The 19657-nt window shown below is 39.8% G+C and overlaps 1 protein-coding gene across 1 annotated transcript in view; it reads right to left on the bottom strand.

The window, feature by feature from the left end:
• CDC5L (cell division cycle 5 like) overlaps window positions 1-19657 on the bottom strand; it is a 43798-nt gene that overhangs the window by 15582 nt on the left and 8559 nt on the right. The window contains exons 6-13 of the mRNA XM_081246763.1: window positions 14917-15135; window positions 13012-13156; window positions 11494-11682; window positions 8175-8323; window positions 6078-6240; window positions 3647-3811; window positions 2332-2412; window positions 957-1199 (exon numbers count right to left, since the gene is read on the bottom strand). Of these exons, the coding sequence (XP_081102889.1) occupies window positions 957-1199; window positions 2332-2412; window positions 3647-3811; window positions 6078-6240; window positions 8175-8323; window positions 11494-11682; window positions 13012-13156; window positions 14917-15135 (1354 nt within the window). The remainder of the gene's footprint in view (window positions 1-956; window positions 1200-2331; window positions 2413-3646; window positions 3812-6077; window positions 6241-8174; window positions 8324-11493; window positions 11683-13011; window positions 13157-14916; window positions 15136-19657) is intronic.

Genomic DNA, 19657 nt, shown 5'->3' with positions numbered 1-19657 from the left:
CGCAGGCACTCAACAGAGGACAGCTTCCATGGCACTTACTAAAAGGCAGCAAGTCAAAATTACTCATGAATCAGGGGCAAACAAACACAAATCTAAACCCTCCTTCCTTTCTCTATTTTCTTTTTAAAAGTCCTATAATAAACATGTATCACGTATGCAATAAGAAAAAGAGAAAGTAAGAAAAAGAGAGGAGAGAGGGAAAGTGCAGGAGAGAAGACAGACAAAGGAACCTTACCGGTTTTCTCCCAAGTTAGCCTATTCTAATGGATGAGTCCATCACTGCCCCTCAGGGCGAAAGACTAAAGAAAAAAGACTTCTAAGCTAATGACCACTCTGCTTCCAACCATGAAACTAACTCTATTATCTTATGCCACTGTACAGAGTTCTAGTCAAAGTCACAGCTTTGCTCTGTCAAAGCAGAAAGAATAAAATGCATATGGAGGAAGAGGCAGGACAGACTTTAGAGAAGAAAACATTTCTTTATTTCCTTATCCAAAAGGGTAGGGGGCAATCATGTCAGGGGAATGAACTCAGTGAATATTTCCTTTCTGTGAATAGGTGAAAGATTTAATCTGTAAATATTTTTAATATATTCTTTTTTTTCATAGTATTCTAAATAAGTGAGGCTTAAGTACTAAAGGCATTCCACCCTATTCAGATACAGCAGAGTTAAACAGAAAATAGCAACTGTAGCAACTATCAATCAGGCATACACCCATGAGACAAGAACACGGTGCCATCAAAGCCAGTGTTTATCTGATAAAGGCCTGCCACTGAACATGGGAAGGGGTGGGGGGGTGGCATGTCCTTTGCATAACACTTAATATGAATATTTGTCTCTTAACCATATATTTCAGTTGCTTATGAACATCAATAAGGGAAAATGTTAATGTTTGTCCATGATACATGGTATCTAACAAATACTTAAATCTTGAGACAGAAATATTCAATGATACCTTTTTCAGCTCTTCTTTGGAAAACTTTTCGTAAGTGTTATGTTCCAGATAGGCAATGTGCTCTGCATTATTGGTACCAAATCCTATAGTTTTTCCTTTTTTATTTCCAGATGGTTCATAAGGGTGATGTAGAAGGTCATAATGAAGCATTGTGATCATTTCTTTTTTGATTAGTTCTTCACTTTTCTGTAAATCTGTCAGAGGTGGTTCTACATTTAAGGGTCTTAGAATAGTTTCATTTACCTAAAATTTTAAAACAAGTACAATTATTAAACATGTCACTGTAACATACTAATGTTATTAGTTCTACTAGCATGAATTAAATACAGGCATACCTTATTTTACTGGGCTTCACTTTACTATGATTTGCAGGTAGTATGTTTTTTTACAAACTGTAAGTCTGTGGCAACCCTGTGTTGAACAAGTCTTTTGGCACCATTTTTCTAACAGCATTTGCTCACTTTGTGTCTGTGTCACATTCTGGTAATTCTTGCAATATTTCAAACTTTTTCAATACTATTCTATTTGTTATGGTGAGCTGTGATCTTTAATGTTACTACTGGAAAAAGATTACGACTCAGGCTCAGAAACTTAGATGATAATTAGCATTTTTTAGCTATCAAGTAGTTTTTAATTAAGTTACGTACTTTTTTTTTTTTTAGACATACTACTACTACACACTTAAAAGACTACAGTTTAGTGTAAACATAACTTTTACATGCACAAGGAAACCAAGCAGTTCGTGTGACTCGCTTTATTGCGTGACATTCTCTTTACAACAGTGGCCTGGAACCAAACCTGCAATATCTCCGATGTATGCCTAAAGCAGTTTTACATTTTCAAAAGAAATTACTTTCTTTTTTTCTTCAGAATTCTTATTTGGGGACTTCCCTGGTGGCTCAGTGGTTAAGAATCCACCTGCCAATGTAGGGGACACTGGTTTGAGCCCTGGTCCAGGGAGATCCCACAGGCCACAGAGCAACTAAGCCCACGCACAACTCCTGAGCCTGTGCTCTAGAGCCTGCAAGCCACAACTACTGAAGCCCGTGCACCTAGAGCCCATGCTCCGCAACAAGAGAAGCCACCAAAATGAGAAGCCGGCGCACAATGAAGAGTAGCCCCCGCTAGCTGCAGCTAGAGAAAGCCCCCGTGCAGCAGCGAAGACCCAATGCAGCCAATCAATCAATCAATCAATCAATTTATTTTTAAAATTCGTATTTGTACCAGTGAAGCATTTCAAAGATTGGATCTGGGAACTGCTTTACTATATTCCAGAAAGTAGATGAAATGTCATTTTATAGACTTTATAATATAAAAAAATCAATCACATAAAAAGAAACTTAAAACTTCCTAAGCCAGAAATTCTAATACTTACTTCTGATGGTCTTGGCAGATCTTTCTGGACAGCTTTGTGCATTCGTTTCATTTCCTTTACACGCTCTGCATCTCGTATGGCCTAAAAAATTATTTTAAAAACCATTTTTGCAGTTATACAGTATTTGACACATTTCAGTAAAGTTGAAAACACTTTAGTCTATAAGAATGTGTATGTTCAAGAGCTAAAGCTGTAGGAATCTGTGTTAAGTTTGTAGAAAGGCAATATAAGGCTACTAAAATTAATCAGCCTATTCATTCTCCTGTTACAGTAGAAACTAAGAACTTCCAACGTCTACCAGGAGCATTCTCCAGATTTACATGGCTCCCTCCATCAGATAATCATTCTTTTCTTGTCTAAATCAAATCCTAAATGTAGAGGGGATGCTTCCAATTATCCCTCCTGCAACACAACCTTTCCCTTCCACCTCAAAAGCTACTGATTTTTAATTTAAAAAGCCAGCCAATGAATGTGTTGTTTCCTGATTCTTAAATTATGAATACTGTGGGTTAGCACATTAGAACTTCAAACCAGTTCTGAGAGTAGATGTAACTCAAAATAGCTAAGAGAACTAAACACATAAAGTATTATCATCTATTCCCCACCAAAAAGCACATTCATGTGGTTTCCCTCTAAAACAATTTCCATTGATGCCATTCTCACTCCAACCCCGGGAAATTATTCAATTTCTAAAACCATCCTGAAATGGACTGCAGCAAGAATGCCTGAAGTGGGTCACATGATCTCAGTTTTAGTTCAAGTTTCACCAGTTTCCAGCCACAAGACCTGAGAAAGTTAACTTAATTCACCTGAGCCTGTTTCCTCATTTCTAAAACGAAGCTGACACCACCTATCCTACTTACATCACCTGGTTGTTATGCACAAATGACAAAGTAAATAACTAGAAGATATATTAGTACAAGGTGTTACTAATTTTATTCTGATGCACGCTACATATCCAAAGCCACATTTTTATTAGTTTACACTGACGAAAAACCATTTACTCAACCAATCCAAGATGTACTTGTTTTTATGACTGATAATAACATCTTTTCTTGGCTAGAGTGAAAGCAATGTCTAAAAGACTACTTATATGTATTTTAAAGAAGCATAATGAATTTGACAGAGGATATTTAAATGGCTATCCATATAATTATACATTTTAAGAATACCTATCAAGATATTCTAAGTATATTATGAACTATGTGAGTGAATATTATTAATGATGTAAGTAATTTTCTTCAGTGTAATTTTTTTTTAACACTGAAAAAACTTTTAAGCAGAGATCTTGAGACATGTAATAGTCATCACCCACCTGCTTCCGTGCATCCACATCAGCAGCATCTTCAATGTAAGTATCATCTATTTCACGGTCTTCCAGTTCCTTCTCGGCATTTTCTGGTAGAACAATTTCAAAGTCATTCTTAGGGGCAGGAAGGCCCAACAACCCTAAACGGAGGTGTTCACGAGATTCTCTTTCCTGGAGAAAAAAATTGGTCCTTCTCAATTCATACACATCAAAATATGCAACTAATATTGTGTAAGAGTTTCTAAAAAGTAATTAGCCTAATTTTAATTATAGAAAAATGACCCCTAACTTCAGAGTTGAAACAAGATTTCGTTTAATTTCTATCGCCATTTCTTCCCTACCTTAAGACCAACCACAGGGCTTCCCTGGTGGTGCAGTGGTTAAGAATCCGCCTGCCAATGCAGGGGACACGGGTTCGAGCCCTGGTCTGGGAAGATCCCACATGCCACACAGCAACTAAGTCCGTGTGCCGCAACTACTGAGCCTGCGCTCTAGAGCCCACAAGCCACAGCTACTGAAACCCGTGCGCCTAGAGCCTGTGCTCTGCAACAACAGAAGCCACTGCAATGAGAAGCCCACGCACCACAACGAAGAGTAGCCCCTGCTAACCGCAACTAGAGAAAAGCCCGCGTGCAGGAACGAAGACCCAACGCAGCCAAAATAAATAAATTAAATAAATAAATTTATGAAAAAAAATGAAACCTTTAAAACAAAAAAAAAGACCACTCATAAACTTTGTTTTGCAGTCAACAAATTTACTCTGGGATAATCTAACAGAAGGTTTGAGAATTATCTCTGAAGGGGCCAAAAAAAAAAAAAAAAAGTCCTTTAGGATTTCCATTTAAGGATTTCTGAAATTTAACAGCAAATGAAAAGAACAAGTTCAGAGGTAAATTTGTCCTTGGACTAATAAAACCTAACCGGAAAAATGCCTGAATTTGTGTGTGTGCTTCTTTTCCATGCAAATACTAGATAATATGCAAGCCAAAGAAAACAGTTCATACTTCCTAAGAGAAAGTGCCTGGTACCCAAGTTTTCCCCAGTCCATCCTCAGCTCACTTCTCTCATTCCCCACTGCTCCATTACACGTATGCTAGGTGGAAGGACCAGATGAGCTGCTATGACGCAAACATGCTCCAGGTTCACTCATGTTAATGGCCTCCATCTGGGACAGCCCCCAACCCTCCTCTGAGCATACCTCCTCAATGAAGGTTTTCCTAGTACCCACCCAACAAATGTGATTATTTCTCTGGCCAGCCAAGGCATGTTGGTTTTCCTCAAAGGGCTTATTTTATTCATATATTACAATTATTTTTGGACTTGGTTTAGTACTGCCAATCTCTCCAGAGCATAAACTTCTTGAAGGCAAAGGACATCTTTACTCAACTTTAGATTCCCTGAAGTGTCCAGATCCGTGCTTTGCACACATTAGATTCTTCATCTGTTTAATTCTTATGTAGCCACTCAGAGTTGGCATTACCTGATATCAATTTGGGCACTAAAAAAAATTCTCTACTAACCAAATCTATACATGAAGGTAGAATTAATTTGTAAACCAGAAGCAGACCATCACTGGAACTCATTTTTAAAAAAAATCTCACAATGATCTTCTGTGGCATAAATAAGAAGGCTCAACAGTGACGTAATAAAAGCAATAACAAGCAGAAACAAAACTATAACTTGTATAATTAGCTTTCTACATCACCTTGCAAAACATACAAAAGAAAACTTCACTAAGGTTAGCAACAAACATCAAATTAACATGGCTTTGAGATCTAGACTGTCCTTCTAAAAGTGTAATGAAGGGCCTCCCTGGTGGCGCAGTGGTTGAGAGTCCGCCTGCCGATGCAGGGGATACGGGTTCATGCCCCGGTCTGGGAGGATCCCATATGCCGCGGAGCGGCTGGGCCCGTGAGCCATGGCCGCTGGGCCTGCGCATCCGGAGCCTGTGCTCCGCAACGGGAGAGGCCACAACAGTGAGAGGCCCGCATACCGCAAAAAGAAAAAAAATAAAAATAAAAAAATAAAAGTGTAATGAAAACAGAGGAATCAATGTTCAAAATCTAATTTATGAGGCATTCGAAACTCAAAACATTTTACAGAACTAGGAAAAAAAATTAAATGTACCATTCAAGAAGGTAAAGTATTAATTAGTAAATGATAAAAATTAAAAATCACAAAAGATATAAGAGGCATTACTATCAGCATAATCATTACTGAAAAATACATTAAGAATAAGAAAAAGTAAGCAATAAGACCATAAGATTTCCCTTCTCAAACCCTACAAATCATGTTCCTTTTCTGGTGTCCGCAGGTGTACAAGAATCTTAAGGTATATGCGATATGCACTGACAAGGGGAAAAATTTTAATTTGGTACCCATGAAATATTTTTTTTTAACTTTTTTTAAAGAATACGAAAACAGAATTGACATGTACCATCTGCTTCACATAAGAGGGATCACTGAAGTCTGCCATTCCATCCTCGGGATTAATGTTTAACTTGTCTCGAAGAGGCGTTCTACCCGGGGTGGAGTTAATAACTGGTTTGGGAGTTGTCCCACTCCGGGGAGTCAGCCCTTCAGATCCATGAGAAGGAGTTCTAGAAAGACAGAAATTCCAATTAATGAAAGTGCCAATTTTATTTGGATCGTGCTTTCAAATGTTTTTCACATAAATTATTTTACAAGGAAAACAGAAAAGAAATAAAGATTCCAGAAATTCCATCGCCCTACCTGGTTTTTAGTTAGACCTCTAGGTTAAAATAAAGGTTTGGTTCAGCTAACTCAGTATTTACACACAGTATATTGATTTTAATGACTTCAAATAAAGTCATCACATCTGATATTTTCTTACCTTATTAATAACTAGGCCCACCAAACATTTTTCAACCTTTGTTTAAATAAATTTATTTATTTTTATTTATTTTTGGTTGCATTGGGTCTTCGTTGCTGTGCGCGAGCTTCCTCTAGTTGCGGTGGCTTCTCCTGTTGTACAGCACGGGCTCTAGGCACGCAGGCTTCAGTAGTTCTGGCACGTGGGCTCAGAAGTTGTGGCTCGTGGGCTCTAGAGCGCAGGCTCAGTAGTTGTGGCGCACGGGCTTAGTTGCTCTGCGGCTTGTGGGATCTTCCTGGACCAGGGATCGAATCCATGTCCCCTGCACTGGCAGGCGGATTCTTAACCACTGTGCCACCAGGGAAGTCCCACAACCTTTTCTTGACACATCAGGGTGGCTGAGGACACACAGTGGGCAGAGAGGTTGGCCACCACACTCAAGGTCCCAAATGACTCCTTTTGAGTTCAGTATCATTTGTCTCCTCCCTGCCTGTAGCTGTTGGCTATCACATCATCATCATCATAGATGTGCACTTCCTCCCTCTACATTTTGTTTGGAAACCAAACACCAGGCTTTGAGAATCACATCTAAATATGAATAGCTCTGAGTTAGGTCTAAGAAACTCTCTTAGGAATAAAAGCCATAGACTTTGCACCTTAGAGTTTAATTGTTCCAAGCCTTTTTTTTGTTTGTTTGTTTGGTTGATTACTTCCTGTATCTTGGCTGTGTCCCAGACAGGTGGTGCTGCCAGAGAGCTGTTCCCAGAGGTGAAGTGAGGTGTTACCATATAAGACATGGTCCCTGCCCACAATGAGCTTACAGTCTATTTGAGAAATGGGCAAAGAGGGATTAGGCTCTCTTGCAGGCCTTGCAATTAAATATTATATAAGGTTTTGGGTGCCAATGTTTCTTGATCCTGCTGTCATGTGCAATTGTAACAGTCTTCATATACTTAACAACCAGTAGGAGGACATATTTTAAAATTAAAAGTAAACCCTAAATATTTCTAACCTTAAAAGCTCAAATTCCAATTTATTACAAATTGCTTCTATAATGTTTGTATCTTAAAAATTCTTCTTTAAAAACAGTAGCTTAAAACAAAAGAAGTATAAACAAATACTGAACTCTGAACTCTAGTTAATGATATACACAACGAGGAAGTGTTTAGGGTGAAATGGACTAATACCTACAACGTACTTGGAAATGTATTAAAAATAAGATAGACTGATGGACGGATATGTGATTAAAGCAAACACTGTAAAATATTAACTGGAGAATTGGGTGGTGAGTATATGGATGCTTGCTTTACCATTCTTTCAACCTCTCTGAATGTTAGAAATTTTCATAATAAAATGTTGGGGGGAAAGCAACAGTAATACATACATTAAAAGGCTTAGAATTTTTATAAAATTCGCCAAATCATCATTAACAATGGATTGATCTGCTCTTTTAAATCATATTAAAAGTATTCAGAAACAAGGTGATAGCACCAGAAACCCTGAAAAAAAAAGGAAGCTCCATTTGGTATTTGACTATTTCCTGGATACTATAATGTTATTTGCTACTATGAATGAGGAGAAATCAAAAAGCAAGTTAAACACTTATTTCCATTCTCTGCCAGCATTTCTAAAACAAACATGTTGCCAAGTCCTCAGATTCAAGTTTTTCTAAAGCAGAAAACAGTTATTTATTTACAATACCTGAATGGGGTAGAAAGAACTGTGTTTGGAGTCTGTACAACCTGCCGCTGTGGAGTCACACCTGAGAAGTCGCTCTCGTGCAAAGGGGTGTTAAGTCCACCTTTTAATGGGGTGTCCACGTTGGTCAGAGCCATGAGGTTTTGGGCTTCCTGATTAACAAGAAGGTAAAGAAGCATGTTTTAACAGTTTAGACAGGAGAGCAAATTCCTCTCTTCTGGTCCTACTACACAAATCTTGAAACAGGCAGAATTCTTAGACATTTTTCTCAATGAAAACCAAGAGAGAAAATGAATACTGAGCTGTGGCAGAATTCAATACTTCAATTCCTTCTGTCAACCTAACATTAGCATGTCAGAAGTTCTGGAATAGGGCTTCCCTGGTAGTGCAGTGGTTAAGAATCTGCCTGCCAATGCAGGGGACAGGGGTTTGAGCCCTGGCCCTGGAAGATCCCACATGCCGCGGAGCAACTAAGCCCATGCGCCACAACTACTGAGCCTGCACACTAGAGCCCGTGAGCCACAACTACTGAGCCCACGTGCCACAACCACTGAAGCCCGCGTGCCTAGAGCCCATGCTCCACAACAAGAGAAGCCACCGCAATGAGAAGCCTGCTCACCGCAATGAAGAGTAGCCCCCCACTCACTGCAACTAGAGAAAGCCCACGCGTAGAAACAAAGACCCAACACAGCCATAAATAAATAAATAAGAATTCCCTAATAAATAAGTTATAGGGATGTAATGTACAGCACAGGGAATATAGCCAATATTTTACAGCAACTTTATATGGAGTATAATCTATAAAAATATCAAATCACTATGTTGTACACCTGAAACTTATTCAATATTGTAAGTCAGCTATACTTCAATAAATAAATAAATATATTTTAAAAGTAAAACAATTAAAAAAGAAATCTCCCCAATAAAACATCCCAGCCAGTTCAGCCCACAGGAAAGTCTGGAGTCAAGGGGTCCTACCCACACCCAAGGAGTGTCTAGTCAGTTTTTAACTGCCCTACACTTATTCCCTAAATATAGGCAAAGAACAAGATCAAAAGATATTTGAGGGGCTTCCCTGGTGGCTCAGTGGTTGAGAGTCTGCCTGCCAGTGCAGATGACACGGGTTCGAGCCCGGTCCGGGCTCAGCCCACATGCTGCGGAGCAACTGGGCCCGTGAGCCACAACTGCTGAGCCTGCGCATCTGGAGCCTGTGCTCCGCAACGGGAGAGGCCACAACAGTGAGAGGCCCGCGTACCGCAAAAAAAAAAAAAAAGACTGTGCAGGGAAAAGAAAACTTATAAAAACAAAGCAAAACCATCATTAATAGTCTCAGAGGAATAAAAAGATATTAATTAAATGAGACATTTAAAAATTGAACACATTTAATGGGCTTCCCTGGTGGCGCAGTGGTTGAGAGTCCGTCTGCCGATGCAGGGGACACGGGTTCGTGCCCCGGTCTGGGAAGATCCCACATGCCGCGGAGCAGCTAGGCCCGTGAGCCATGGCCGCTGAGCCTGTGCGTCCAGAGCCTGGGCTCCGCAACGGGAGAGGCCACAACAATGAGAGGCCCGCGTACCGCAAAAAAAAAAAAAAAAAAAATTGAACACATTTAAAAAAGAGCTCTTAGAAATTAAAAATATGACAGTAGAAATTTTTTAAAAAGATAAAATTCAGAAAATCTCCTAGCAATGAAATCAAAGTCAATTAAGACAGAAAACCAGAGAGTAATAAGTAGCAAAATAAATTAATGAAAGGGGGGAAGTTTTTTAATTTTCAAAATAACTTCCCAGAACTGAAGGCCATGAGTCTACAGAATTGAAAGACCCACCAAGTACCTAGCGCAGTGGTTAAAAATAGACCCACATCAAGAAACACACATGTGAAAAAGAGAAGATCATATAAGCTTCCAGAGAAAGAAAAAACCAGGTTTCCTATTAACAACCTGAATGGCACAGGACGTATCAATAGCAACAATGAAAGCCAGAAGACACTGGAGCACTGCCTTCAAAACTGTGAACAAAAACCCTTTCAATCTGGAATTCTATACCCTGGTGTACTATCAATCAGATAAGAGGGTAGGACAGTAATTTACAGATATTCAAGGTCTTAAAAATTCCATCTCCCATGAAACCTTCCTCAGAAAGCTACTGACAGATACACTTCACCAACAAGGGAGTCAACCAAAAAAGCCAGAGACATGGGAGCCAAGAAAGAGGAGACCCAAGGGACTTTCTAGGGTGACAGTGAAGGGAAAGCAAGAGAACAAGCTGTAACAAGATCTAAAGAGTAATCAGTCCAGACTAGAACATTCAGAAGTTCTGGGAACGACTTCAAGAGTTGAAAAAGGTAAGAATACCTAAAATGTGACCAGATTACAGGAGATTTACAGTTAGTATAAAGTCCAGAACTGAATTTGTGCTAAGTAATCAGAAAATTTAGCAACTAAATAAAACAAGTGTTAATTCAAAGAAAAACAAAATACTGTACAGTAGAGTAATTATAAGGCATTTTGTGGGTCAAGTGCAGTTTGACCCACAGTTTACACAGTGAATGAATGCAGTTTACATAGTCATAAGGTAAACCATAAATATGGAGCTAACCAAAATTATGATTAACTATAATGGAAGATGGGAAAATGGAAAGAGTGTGTATGCACAGTAGAGGCAGAAGGTGTGAGAGAGCCAGATGTTCAAATCCTTGGTGGAAAAATGCCTAAAACTGAAAATAAAACCAAAATGTAACAAGTGTCTTAGTAGTAAGGTGGTAAAAACAAAGAGCTATCACTGGTGCCTCTAGAGAACAAGCAATGAGGGGCACTGTTATTCTTACAAAGTCTTGCAGGACTATTTGACTCCTGAATCAGTACCTTAAAATTATATTTGACTATTAGAAAATTGAGATGTAAGAGTGCTAAAAGGCTCAGTAGTATTCTGTTAGGTTTGTCTATTCTCTGGCATGCAGACACCCTAAAGAACACACAGAGCTGTATACCCTATGTGCTAAGGAGAGAGATGGAAATAGTACTGAAGGCAGTCTATGCCAAGCTAAGTACAGAATCGCAAGGAAGTTTTAAAAATTACTGACTACACGTGTTTGATTTTTTTTCCAGGACTGTTAGGCAATGTGAAATTTTTAAATGCTATGCTTTACTGACAGGATTTAGCTTCCCTACTACAGAAATCTCTAGCAGCTATGCATTCAGGACTGTTTCAAACTGCTTACCCTAAAACACACAAAACCAAACCATTCAGTGTTCTCCTTTATAATACTTTTAAGGACAATAAACAAAGTGAAAGGCTCACTCTACCACATGGCAGCCTACCTGCAGAATTCTGTCCTGGGAAGCTGGTGTTCGTGGTGTTCTCAGAGCGATGCTGTTGTTGGTGACATTGTACTCAGACAAGAGAGTACTGGAAGCCGAGTTTGTTATGCCAGATTCCTCAGCAGTTTGACGTGCAATTTCACTTGCTTGGCCTACTTTTACAACTTCCTGGAGTTCTGCATCTGAAATCTAAAGACACAGTTATCACAGTAGCAATATTTTAACCAAGAATAACACAGCTTAAAACTTCCACATTCCAGAAGATGAATTGCTGAAGCTGTGTGATGAGTACACAGGGGCTCGTTGTAGCACTCTCTTTACTTCTTGTGGGTTTGAAAATTTCCATAATGAAGTTTTTAAAAGTCTTCTCTATTTAATGTGGGGGGGGGGGTGCGGAATTCCATATGTGACATAGAATCAAGCTGCAAATACTGAAATTCCTTTTCAGTATTTCCATACTGAAATTCTTTCAAACCAAAATATTTATAAATCAAGAACATAAAATAATAGTGTTTATACAAAACCATTTATCAATTGGGGGGAGGGTGGATACTAAAAACCAATTAAAATATCACAGAGTCCACAAAGCCACAAGATCCCTAAGAAAATCAAAAGACGTTATCCTTATAATTTTACCAAACTAAATATCCGAAGAACTAAAAAAAAATTACAGGCAAAATCTCAGTTTAAGAAATATCACTAGGGCTTCCCTGGTGGCGCAGTGGTTGGGGGTCTGCCTGCCGATGCAGGGGACGAGGGTTCGTGCCCCGGTCTGGGAGGATCCCACGTGCCGCAGAGCGGCTGGGCCCATGAGCCATGGCTGCTGGGCCTGCGCGTCCGGAGCCTGTGCTCCGCAACGGGAGAGGCCACAGCAGTGAGAGGCCCACGTACCAGAAAAAAAAAGAAAAAAAGAAATATCACTACTATGAATAACAGCATCTAACAAAATTATTTTATGTTTATGCCCAAGCATTTTGTATTGATGCAGCCAGGGCACTCATTTGTAGAAAGAAGCTGTTCAAGCCTCCTAAATCCATCCCTCTGCTCCATTTAACTGTCCAATTCTGCAGAGCTGTACTCGTCAAAACAAAACAAGAGCTTATTCAAAATCCCCATGTTTCTGACCAACTATAATTCAAAGGAACAGAGCCTATGATGAGCTGAATGAATTTTCTCTTCTCCACAACCCCCATGTTGATTTTCACAGCTATTGTCTCAAAAAGAGAAGGAGGTGTGACACAACAAAACATTCCCTAAAAGAAAGTGGCCGTAAGTCCACAAGGCCAAATACCACCTTTATCAGCTACAAAAAAAGAGGTCTGGAGCCCTAGCCTACGGAAAAATTGCTAAGAGCTGACAATTACTTACTAAACCATCATATAAGCAGTTCAAGGCCTGATATTTCTTAAAGGTACCAAGCACTCAGCAAAAACCTGGCACATAGGCCCGCAAACATTTGCTGGATAAATGGTAAGCATATGAGTTCATACAATGAAAAACCTGCTTTTATTAGATTACCTGAGGGGCAGGTAGTACTAGTTTGCTTCTCTTTTTAGTAAATTCAGAAACACCACTAGTTTGAAGAATTGCTGACGGTAAATCAGATTCTTTTTTCCTTTTCAAATGCTGCTTGTCTTTTTTTCTATCTCGTCCTTCTTTTTCACTGTCATGGATCAAGGTGGAGAACAGATTTTTTAAAGTTACATATAGGCAACAACATTAAATGCCATATAAATAGTCATATGCTCTGAACGAAATAATTCCATTCCTAATAAAATTATGATAAAAAGACAAAACAATATACATTAAGTTGTTCCCTACACCATTACCTACCCACTATACTCAAGAGGAATGCAGACTTAGAATGTCAATAGAATTATTAAGAAACTAAGATATACTAAGTAATTTAAGTACTAAATATTAAAACTATGTAACTATAGGGCTCCCCTGGTGGCAGTGGTTGAGAGTCCGCCTGCCAATGCAGGGGACACGGGTTCGTGCCCCGGTCCGGGAAGATCCCACATGCTGCGGAGCGGCTGGGCCCGTGAGCCATGGCCGCTGAGCCTGCGTGTCCAGAGCCTGTGCTCCGCAACAAGAGAGGCCGTGATAGTGAGAGGCCCGCGCACCACAAAAAAAAAAAAAAAAAAAAAAAAACTATGTAACTATAAAGACTATGATAAGCAAAATCTTACATATAACATGAAAAGAAAAACATAAAACTACTCCTATATTGTGACTACGTTCATGTAAAAATATGTGTGTGCACATAGGAAAATGATGAAGTACACAAAAACGGAAACAATAAATGAAGGGAATAGAATTAAAACGTGAGTTTTAAAGTTTTCCTTTAAAACTATTCAATTGTTTGCTATGATTTTTTTTAATTCATAAATTTTTTAAAGGATATTTAAGTCCTGACAAATGACACCAGAAAGTTGTTAAGGTCTAAAGCCAGGCTCAAGGCCATCTTTTAAAGGACCAGGAATGCCTTCTCCCCCTCTGCATGTCATCCTCTCCTTCCATCTAGTCTACTCCTTCCAAATGACTATTTTTTCTTCAATCTCTTTATTTGTAGAGGCTACCTAAAGCAAGGTCCTAATTTGAAAAATAAATACAATGGAGTACATCCAAGAAAATCCCGTTTCACAGTGACTGACATCTGTTGTTTACTAACAATTCATGTCAACAGAAATGGAAGGCCACTGGGGGAGTAGAAAACTAAAAATCTCTGACAGTCCTAAAAGGTTCTCCCCACAACATTCAGATATAACAATTTAAAAACTCTAAAAATCCCTAGAAATAAACAAAATCCTCTGTATTCTAAAACATTTTATAAATATACCTACTAATCGCCAACAAGTGAAAAGATTTTAAAATGCATCGGTAATGTTTTTCCTTTTAATTTCATTTTAAGAAAAACAAGAGGGAATTCCCTGGCGGTCCAGTGGTTAGAACTCAGCACTTTCACTGCCAGGGCCCAGGTGTGATCCCTTGTCAGGGAACTAAGATCCCGCAAAGCCTCATGGCGCGGTCAAAAAAACCCAGAAAAACAGATAAAATTTTCACTAGAAAAAAAACTAAGAAGAAGCAGACCAGATTTTGACAGATTCCTTCAGGCCATTAGTAAAATAACTAACCTCTTCCCAAAGGTACGTAAATGTTAAGACTGTGATTCTGAGTAGACAGTTCACTAAGAGCCAAGCACTGACATTTCGAGAGCTTCGAACAGTGTTCTGTGCTAAAAACGTTACAGCCAGGGTCACTGGTTTTCTCAGAAAGGTGAATCCATTAAATAAGTAAAAGCATTTATGTAAACCACATTGTGCTAACTAAGAAATATCTGGCTCTGACAAGGATAATACTTGGCCCTCCATAAAATTACTACTATACTTTTCCATTTATAAAAACAGAAAGGCAACTTACGATCTCAACTCCCCATCAAGATCCTGTTGTCTTAACTTTCTGAAATCGGCATCAAGAGCCTGGTAGTTTTCCTCAGAAGTATCATAGAAACCAAGAGCAGGCTTTTTTTCAAATGGGATTTCAGCGTTATAATCAACTCCTCTCTTCTTTTTTCTTTTCTTCTGAATTTCTATGCCAGCTGCTCGAAGTTCTCTTCTCTTTTGGAGGGCAGCAAGACGCCTGAAGAAAGAGAATGCAAATCACCTTCAAAATCATACACCATTGGCAAAGGATGGATCATCCATCAGAGTTAAGAAAACTACCCGGTGACTTGGGGAAGGATTATTTAAATCCTCACCTCCCACCGTTCACCAAAATCAATTCCAGTTTTGATTTAAAGGTACACACATACACTAGAGCAAAGAGAAAAGCCAGAAGGAACTATAAGTAAATATGCATCCAATCTCTGGATGGGAATATACTCACTTAATATAAATTAAATAAAGAGTGAAAAAAACAGTCAACAGCTTTGAATTTTAAAATTTATATCCCTGTAGCACCATTTTTAAAAAATCATAAAACAACATTAAAAAGCAAATATTAGGAAAAAATTTTGCACTTAGTATTAGGAATGGTTAGATATAAAGAATCTAAGCAAGTTTTAAAAAAATGTACCCAAGGGGAAGGAAGAACAAAAGGAAATAAACAGTTCACTAAGGAAAAAAATGCAAATAGCTAAAATAACAGAGTGTACTTTAATAATTAAAGAATCACAAATTAAATCAAGTACCATTTCTACATATCTAATCAACAGCATTCAATTTTTGCTTTGTTTTAATGGCAAGGGTGCAAAAAGTGGACAGTCTCTCACAATGGTAATGAGAAAGTACAGTGGTATAGCTTTCCCCAAAGAGAATTTGGAAATACACATTAATACCCCTAACTTTTTTACATTTTTAACCCAGCAATTTCACTCTTCAGTCTTTAGCCTAAGGAACTAAATAGGGACATGTACAAGGCCTTAGCTATAAGACTGGTTACCAAGCACTGTTCAGAAAAGCAGATAAACAGACACAACCTAAACATCCAACAATAACAAATTAGTTAAAATAATTTATAACATAGCTATAAGATAGGATATTATACAGCCATCTAAATAACCTTTAAGAAATCTGCAGGGCCTTACCTTGTGGCACAGTGGTTAAGAATCCGCCTGCCAAAGCAGGGGACACGGGTTCGAGCCCTGGCCCGGGAAGATCCCACATGCCACAGAGCAACTAAGCCCGTGTACCACAACTACTGAGCCTGAGCTCTAGAGCCTACGAGCCACAACTACTGAGCCCACGTGCCACAACTACTGAAGCCCGCATGCCTAGAGCCCGTGCTCTGCAACAAGAGAAGCCACTGCAATGAGAAGCCCGTGCACCGCAACGAAGAGTAGCCCCCACTCGCCGCAACTAAAGAAAGCCCACGTGTAGCAACGAAGACCCAACGCAGCCAAAAATAATAGATAGATAGATAAACAGAAAGAAATCTATAGACAGACGGATAGATAAATATTAAGAAATCTGGGGCCTCCCTGGTGGCGCAGTGGTTGAGAGTCCGCCTGCCGATGCAGGGGATACGGGTTCGTGCCCCGGTCTGGGAGGATCCCATATGCCGCGGAGCGGCTGGGCCCGTGAGCCATGGCCGCTAAGCCTGTGCGTCCGGAGCCTGTGCTCCGCAACGGGAGAGGCCACAACAGTGAGAGGCCCGCATACAGCAAAAAAAAAAAAAAAAAAAAAGAAATCTGTAAATCTACTCTGACATGGAAAGATGCTCAAGACACACTGCTGTTTAAAACAATGTTACCAAGTTTACATGTTATGGAGCAACATGTAAAATTATATGCATATCTATCAATGAATATGTGCACGGGGAGATGTGAAGGATGTTCACCCGAACAGTAACAGTAATAATCATAGGAGGTTGGAATTTCATTTTTTACTTTTTCCTTTGTACTTTCCCAAGATGCTATAATGTAATGATTCAATGATTAGAAAAGCTATTCAGAATATTAAAGAGGGGAAAAATCAAATTATAAAACAGTATATAGGAGCAATTTCACAAACCCACTCCCCAGCAAAACTGACAAAAATTATTAAAAAAAAAAAAAAGTTAAGTCTCTGGAAGGGATCCTAAAGGAGATACAGCAAATGAAGAAATGTTTATTCAAGAAAATCTACAAAAATTCTATAAGAAAAGTGAGAGCCTGTAGTATTCAAATCAAGACCCACTCCCTCTTCTCGTCCCCCGTCCCAGCTCAGGGAGACAGAAACTCCACTCCACACTTGGTGCAGCCAAGAACACAGGGTTCTCTCTCCCCTCCAGCTCCCTGGCTTTCATTCCAGGAGGGGCAGGACAGCAGCATTTCTCATCCTGCCTCCAGGAAGCCAATGCAGAGGCTAAGTTCAGACAAGAGTAACTGAGAAGGAGGGGCTTCCTTCTTCTGCCCAGGGGCTCTACCTTGGGCACAGTGCTACTGAGAATACTGGAGCCCAACGATCCTTGCCTGGGCCTGTGGGATCAGGGTCAGGGTTAGGGTCAGGGTTAGGGGACCTGGGGCTGCTGCCTACCCCCACCCCCGACACTGAACACTCAGCTCCTAAAGTGGGTGTGTCACTCAAAGACAAGTACATCAGGGCTCCTGGATAGAATAAAGAATTCCAAACTCTCCCCAAAGAAACTGACTTCATTTGCAACAGGATATGGAGATGTTCAGGCCTCAGGGCACTCTCAAAAACAGTGGAAGTTGCTGTTAAAGGCAACTGTGAAGATGTGAAGAAACTGACAGATTCTCTGGAGATGCAGCTAAACTGCAGGCCCACTAGTTTGCCAGAGAGAATCAATCTCTTTCAGAAAGTGGGAGAAGCCCTCCTGGGATGAGAACAACTATGAAACACTGACCTCAGAAACTATCCCTTCAAAGGAGCCGAAGTTTTTGTTTTTTTTTTTTGTTTTTTTTTTTTGGCAGTACGCGGGCCTCTCACTGTTGTGGCCTCCCCCGCTGCGGAGCACAGGCTCCGGACGCACAGGCTCAGTGGCCATGGCTCACGGTCCCGCCGCTCCGCGGCATGTGGGATCTTCCCGGACCGGGGCACGAACCCGTGTCCCCTGCATCGGCAGGCAGACTCTCAACCACTGCGCCACCAGGGAAGCCCGGAGCCGAAGTTTGATTGGAACACTTTGTGGAGCAATTTATGCCTCAAGCCATCGTTGAAAACAATACAGCAATAAGCTGACAATTAGCAGAGTTTAATAGCTGGGTGTAGCTAGGGAAGAAGATGTCAAAGAAAGTCCTGTCAAAACCACCTCATCCCAAAGCAACTGTGGGCACACCCAAGACTGTGTCCCCATGAGGAGCAACATCAGAAGCTTCACATTTCTGGGCGAGGAATGGGTAAAATAGACTTCACTAAAAATAACCCAGCTAGCCACTAAAGGAGTAAGCAAGCAACAGTCACAAGGAGTGGATGGGGGCAACACAGTACCCAAACTGCTACAATATATCATCCAAAGTGTCCAGTTCTTAACAGAGAAAGGTGAGACATGCAAATAAACAGGAAAGCATGACCCACACCAGAAAATAAGCAGACAACAGAAACTGCCTGTGAGAGCAACCAGATGTCAGCTTTGACAGACTTCAAAGGAGACATTACAAATATGTTCAAAGAGCAAAAGGTAAGCACAATTAAAGAAGGAAGGTAGGATGAAAATTTTCACCAAATAGAGAAAATTAACAAAAAGAAATAATTAAAAAGAACCAAATGGGGCTTCCCTGGTGGCGCAGTGGTTGAGAGTCCGCCTGCCGATGCAGGGGACACGGGTTCGTGCCGCAGTCCGGGAAGATCCCACGTGCCGTGGAGTGGCTGGGCCCGTGAGCCATGGCCGCTGAGCCTGCGCGTCCGGAGCCTGTGCTCCACAACGGGAGAAGCCACAGCAGTGAGAGGCCCGCGTACCACAAAAAAAAAAAAGAACCAAATGGAAATTCATTCTGGAATTGAAAAGTGTAAAGCTGAAACGAAAACTTCACTAGAACAGATTCGAAGTAAAGAATTAGCCAAGATGAAGACAGATGGATAAAGATTATGCAATCCAAAGAAAAGGGAAAAAAAAAAAAGAATGAAGAAACACGAACAGAGCCTCACAGAAAGGTGCAACACCATTAAGTGCACCAACATATGCACAGTAGGAATATCAAAAGGAAAGAGAAAAAGGAGAATAAAACATTAGAAAAAGGAGAATAAAACATTGGCTGAAAATTTCCCAAATTTATTGTAAATCATTAACCTACACATCCAGGAAGCTCAACGAACTGCAAGTAAGATAAACATTAAGAAATGCACAAACAGAAACATTATATTAAAATGCTGAAAGCCAAAGACAAGGAGAAAATCTTGAAAACAGAGAGAGAAGGGAACAAGGGAACACCAGTAAGATTAAGTAAGATTAAGAGCTAACTTCTCATCGAAACAGTCTATACAGTATAATCTAATTTTACACAAATGTTACTGTATGTGTAGTACACATAAATGTATGTCTATATTGAGAAGAGAAAGGTTTGAAGGGACACATTTCATAAGTAATTTTATTCTTTAAATAAAGAAAATAAAGACTTCAAACGACATTAGAAAACCTTTACAATATAATGCTAAGTGAATATAACCAAGCTATATAGCATTGTATCAGCCATGCCCCAAAAAGAAAATAGTACAATACTAGT

Source organism: Mesoplodon bidens (genome assembly GCF_964165515.1).
Source record: "Mesoplodon bidens genome assembly, chromosome: 10".
NCBI lineage: Eukaryota > Metazoa > Chordata > Mammalia > Artiodactyla > Ziphiidae > Mesoplodon > Mesoplodon bidens.
The sequence above is the reverse complement of the archived record's forward strand: the minus strand, read 5'-3'. Positions and strand labels throughout refer to the sequence as shown.